At 46.3% G+C, this 6,000-nt stretch overlaps 1 protein-coding gene across 1 annotated transcript in view; it reads right to left on the bottom strand.

The window, feature by feature from the left end:
* LOC116844337 overlaps positions 1-5,926 on the bottom strand; it is a 7,760-nt gene extending 1,834 nt beyond the window's left edge. The window contains exons 1-6 of the mRNA XM_032815743.1: positions 5,587-5,926; positions 1,673-1,788; positions 1,449-1,560; positions 1,085-1,212; positions 777-982; positions 324-619 (exon numbers count right to left, since the gene is read on the bottom strand). Of these exons, the coding sequence (XP_032671634.1) occupies positions 324-619; positions 777-982; positions 1,085-1,212; positions 1,449-1,560; positions 1,673-1,788; positions 5,587-5,638 (910 nt within the window). The 5' untranslated portion in view covers positions 5,639-5,926. The remainder of the gene's footprint in view (positions 1-323; positions 620-776; positions 983-1,084; positions 1,213-1,448; positions 1,561-1,672; positions 1,789-5,586) is intronic.
* Positions 5,927-6,000: the final 74 nt, after the last annotated feature.

Genomic DNA, 6,000 nt, shown 5'->3' with positions numbered 1-6,000 from the left:
CACACACATATATATATATATATATATATATATATATATATATATATATATATATATATATATATATATATATATATATATATATATCCCAATAGCACAAATCTTCCAGGGATATCCTGTTCTAAGGACGTCCATAGGATATCCATAGAATATCGTGTGCTATTTGGGTATATATATATATATATATATATATATATATATAATGTGTGTGTGTGTGTGTGTGTATACGACAAATATATTTCTAATATTCTATAGTTCTGTTCTTGTCGAAATTTTCGATTGAATCACAAAGAAAATTAAACCCGCATCGTCGATTTCATTACCCTGGAACGACTTAGTGGGACAAGTGCCCGCTTTACACTCGTGCGGGATCTTGTAGTCGAGGGTGTATGGCCAGATCGGCACCTTCAGCGGCGAGATCCCTATGCTACTGTCGTATATATAACCGAAGTCCTCGAGCACCTTGTACTGAGTGTTGCGACCGGGCTTCAAATAGGGCGCTCGCATGCCGACCACCTCGCTAGTAGAGATATTGCTGAAGTGCTTCAATATTTCTCGCATGCCGATCATCTCACCGACCCACTCCTCGTAGCCCTTATCCTCCAAGCCTTTCTGCAGCCTAAACGTTTCATCGCCGTCGTCAGCGAAACGCTATTCCAATTCCGACGAAGGTCACAATGCGCCACGACTCGTCGATTTCTTTCGTCTTTCGTGAGTATCGAGAATCGGCGAGTCGCGTATCGTGAGCCCTAACTCGTTATAACCCAACTACTCACGAGATCGTTTCCGTGGCAACCTCGTGGCCGTCGTGCGCCAGACTTTGGACCATGTTGTAGTTGCAGTACTCATGGGAGATGAAGAACGTGCCCCTCAACGGACAGTTGTTAGGGTTCAGGCGGTCTTGGGTGAAGATCTTCTGGTAATGATCGAAGTTGTTATGATTGATCGCCCCATCGAACGTCATTATGATCATCTGTGGCGTCTGGAATTGTTCGACGATCGATTATGCAATAACTGCGTCTCTACATTTTGCTTTTTTGTGACAAATTTGCTGGCTGGCGAGTTACGAGTTTATGGTATTTACCTCGTCTGGCTGAAGACCGCCGGGAATGATCGTGCCGTCGCGGGAGCAGAAGCAATACGGAAGCTGACAGTTGGCCGTGTCGCATCGCTCAGCCAGGTCCGTCGGCGGCTCAGTAATCGGCGCCGGGGCTGGAAATTAAAAGACGCCCCCGACGGCTGCGAAGACTGCGCTCACGACTCTCACCAAAAATTATACACTTTGGCGAATAGAACAAAGATTGGGCGCGCGCTCGATAAGCCAACAAGCATATCATTGGCTGAATTGCCTCGCAAAGGTCTGTAATTCTCGCTTTTCGATCTCGAATCATTTAATTTGCCAAATCTATGATCTTGGTGCGACATAGAGATACGTAGAGTGATCTTACTGGCCTCGATGGGTCCGCATCGCGCCTCGTTCTTGAAGGTGCAGAACTTGCTGATGTCGTCGAAGTGCAAACCCGACGGGCATCGGTTCAAGTAGGGATATCCATCGACGCACTTCCAATGAAAAACAAACCGTAGACAATTAGAACGCGGTGGATAATGACGGAAGTAAGGGAAAGATATCTTCTTGATAATAAAAGAAAGTATCAGAGTGAATCGTAATTACTTGGTAAAACCTTCTGCAGGTAGCCGGATCGGCGAAGTTACCGTTACCCTGGCCTTCCGGACACCTGAACTCCTCGTCCTTCTTGTCTTCATCTTTTTTGTTCTTCTGGCAGTGAACTGAAACGAAGAGAGAGAGAAGGATTAAGTAAAAGAGAAGACGGACAGGCGAGGCACGATACAATAATTTTTACGACAAATACACGACAGACACGTGCCAGAACGGCCTCGCGGCACGCTTCGCAAGCGCTCAAACACGCCGCGTGAGAGAGGATTTTCTTCTCCTTTTTCCGTGCTCGTGAAAGTGCATGAGGTATTGGTTTCGTAACAGGCTGATATCTCGCGCACTCAAAATCAAATTTCATCGCGCGCTTTTGCTCGGCCATGAAGATAATCTTTCTCGTTTTTTCTTCTTCTTTTCTTCCAGAGAAAAGATCACGGCTTTGCGCGCTCGTCCGTCGTGGGATCGAATGAAGAACTCGAAAGCTATCGTGCCGGGAAAATGTCAAGGTTGGGGATCTTACTCGAAACGCGCCCGAGAATGTATTTATTGCGCTCTTGTGGTCCGGATGACCGACTATCAAGTGCCTACGTTCTACTTTTACCGCGTTCTCTCTGTCAACTCGTTGTTACGTTCCGCGCGCGAGCACAGCGATTACGCCCGACGCGGCAGTGACTTTAACGAGGGCGGAAGAACTGTGAGGTCGTATAACGAAAATTTATGACTTAATAACATTGATAATCTTTCTAATAATAGCAACTATATGCAGGCATATGGCGTAGGATACTTTCGATGTCAAGCGTCCTTCCACCAAGGCCACAGGATTTCGGTTTCTCCACTTCGATTAATATTCAACGTCAAATTATGCCGACTGGATAAGAATGAAGAAGACATCGGCCGCGTGCGTGTGTATGCAGACAGCCCGGGACACGTGTAGAAAATACTCCCGGACGGGAGAAATTCCAGAAGAGAGGCTCGAGAAAGCGAGAAACGTGGGCATTCCAATATGTTTGGGCGCATTAAAACGCGTGCGAGTCGAGTGTTTACGCTCTTTTTCGGCTGCATAAATGCATCAGGAACACGTGAAAAGACGACGCGGAGGTACTTGGTGTTTTTTAACGGAATTTTAGATGAGTTTCTTAGTATAATAGCTTTTCAAAGCTGTCCGTCCCGCGTTTTTCATCGCTCCTCCAAGTAGATGATCTGGAAAGACATCGTGCGCTTAGAAAGCAATATTACAATCCGTCGAAAGTCAATGCGCATTTTTACGGTGTGTAGATTCAATAACGAGCTCGCGATGCTTTGATTAGAATCGAATCCGCGGACAGTTGTAGGATGCGGTCGACGCATACCGTTACTCGAACGAAACCCAACGGTCCAATTTCTCTGCGATGCTCGAACGCACCTTCTCGCCGATTTGCATGTCATGACCTCTCCTTTCAGTTGTTCGTTCGAGTGGAGGTGTACCTCGACACGGAACGTGCGAAGAATTTCTAAGCGCCGGAAGAGCCGGCGGCAGCTGTGCGTAGTACGAGCGGGAATTGCACAAGAAGCATTACACCGATATTCATGAGGCTTATGCACATTCTCGGCAATGAGCGGGAGCCGCTGGAGAGGTAAAACACGTCGTATCCACCACGGGTACATTCAAGGTCCTTCAAAAGTATCTCGCGTCGCATTCTTCTCTCTTTCTCTCGAATTTCGATGCATGCGTGCATGCGAACAATGAGAGTATCAGCGAGAGAAATTGCGCGCGCGATCAATGTAGAGATCCGAAGGTGCGTATTAAAGGAAAAAGAAAGAAAAGAACGGTGCGCGAACGCTCACGAGAGAGAAAGTAGCACCTGCCGGGAGTCTTCCCGGTGACCTTATAATCATTACGTGTAGCGCTACATTTTTTCGTACCGCGTCGCTTTTACGCACTCGTGTGATAATTAAATTAAGATTAGATAACGTTACGCGTCCCCTGTCAGCTCTGATTCTATCTGTCATGAGATTTGTCATCTCTGCTTTATTATATTAAATGTCACTCGCCGTGACTTGACGCTAATCGACAATTCCGTTTTAACTAAGACCCATAGGAACGACAAGGTGAAATAATTACATTTCCATTTCGATGGATAAGCCGCAGACGAGTTATCATGATCTCTATCTCAGCGCTGGAGAATTGACGGCCGGGAGTTACATGTCGAGGACGCTCGATCGCCCGACGATTAAGGTGCACCGCAGTGCTATAAAATACCGTACAATCGGCGAGACCATCACTTTCGCCGGACTTCCCAAAATGGAGACGAATATATGCATGTGTTAAAAGGGCGGTATTATGAAGCAAAAAATCGTATCACGAAGCTACGTAGTCAAGAAGACCTCGAAAGACGTCGACGAAGTTCTCGAATTCCTTTCTCTTCTTTTTAATTTAGCTTGGTATCGTTGACAGAGATACAAATGAAACATGTAATTCCGTAAAAATACATATGAATTAGTATAAAATTAAAAAGTTAAAAGATATAGCTTAGTTCTTTTTCCGAATATATTGAAATTAATGAACAGTTTGTGTCTCTGAATCTTGAAAATAATTTTTTTTTTATGAATAACTTGGTTTTACCTTTTTCATCAGTTCTCTTCTAAAATTTCACTTGTTCTTGCAGGGAAAATTCTTTGTGGCGCGAAATGAATTACGACCATAATTTGTCGAGAGAAGTGCTCGCGCTCGCGGATGTCAAAGAGATCCGTTTAGCGCGCGAAGTGGAAAGTGAAGGTACACACCACCGTAACGTTGGCAATGACGTGCGCTCGTGAGTTCTGTTCTCTTTCCTTCTCTCCCTTTCTTTCTCAGGTGTAACATTTCCTCGCTATCGTTTGGACGCGCGTATGCACACATGCAGCTGCATGTGTGTGTGTGACTGTATACCATATGCGCGTGAAACAAATCTTATGTAAACGCGAGTGAAACCGCGGCGTGCCGAATTCGTCAGCGCGTCAGTGTTGTCTCCTCGGATTTTCCTCGGATTTTCTGCATTTTTCTCTTCTTTCTTACTTTCTCTTTTTAATACGAATCAAGCTCTCAATACTCTAATCATTTTAAGTTATTCCAGTAACTTAAGTTACTCTAATAATTCCAGTTATGGCAATAGAGTGTTAAATTACAAGTCACTGCCAAACTTAAATTCTTCAATTAAACCAATATCTCTTGTAATTCACGAGTTTCCCTTCACGTTAGAATACAAATGCAGAATGCAATATGTGAACGAGAGATATTTAGTGCGCGATTTGTTGCAGATTATTATACACGGTTTCTTCACCAATCTCTTATCGATAAATATATCGACCACGAAGAAGAGCGAAGAAAAAGGAGCAAATGAGAGAGAACGTAGCCGGAGAACACCTCTAAAATACCATCGAGGCAGAGGAAAAGAGAAAAAATTAACGTGAGTCTGTTACAGGATTGGTCAGGCATAGTATCGAACAATAAGACAGCAGAAACCAACTCATCCCGAATTAATGCGCGGTATTAGGAATTCAATGGTGGTGCGGACGATCGTCTGGGAATTTAATAATTTTTGGAAAGCTATCATTATTAAAGCGAACGATATTGGAATGAAAATCGTCGTTCGGCATCAACGATCGCGCGCGAGGGATCTTCGGCTAATTGAGATCGGATCGAGAATTCAATCTTGAAGTTTCGCCATCTCCAAGGTGGACGTCTCTTAACACAGCGAATAGACAAAACTACAACGGGACGGACGGAAACGCGATGGAATTCCCACGGGAATTCCAGCGATTTCTCCCTCGTTTTTCCGGCTCTCCCACGCGAACACGCACATTGCTCGACCTCTGGAACCCGATAGCCAGCAAGGAGAGAAAGGTGAACCGATCGACATAGGAAATATTTCGTGTTTGCGTGAAGGCGCGCCTACCTGCGACGACGGTCAAGACGGCGCAGAGAAGCGCCGCTTCCTGGAGCTTCATCGTTCCGCGTGTCGCTTGCTGTCGATGTGTATGTGTACCGCACCAGTGCTGAGATGCTCTTAGATGACTGGTCGGCGCGTCCCGTCCCGGATGCCGATGCTTCCGCGTGCTTTCCTCGGTTAGGTTTCTCGCTTCAGCTCGCGCGACCGCGACCACGGAGACGTATTATCGGTCGACCGACCACCACCGGGCTGATCCACCGTCGCGACACTGCCGGGGGTACCCGCGCGGTGAGGGCCGGCCGCCGGCGCGGCACTCCGCGGGAACTGGCAGGGCCGAGGAACCGCCGTTCCTCAGCTCATTGGCTGACCACTTTCTACCGGCGTGACGGCCCGCCGGGAGTGAACCGACGAGAGATACCG

Source organism: Odontomachus brunneus, unplaced genomic scaffold (assembly GCF_010583005.1).
Source record: "Odontomachus brunneus isolate Ranch 3 - 2012 unplaced genomic scaffold, Obru_v1 Obru_scaffold_041, whole genome shotgun sequence".
Lineage (NCBI taxonomy): Eukaryota > Metazoa > Arthropoda > Insecta > Hymenoptera > Formicidae > Odontomachus > Odontomachus brunneus.
Note: the sequence above shows the minus strand (reverse complement) of the source record. Positions and strands in the feature narration are given on the sequence as shown.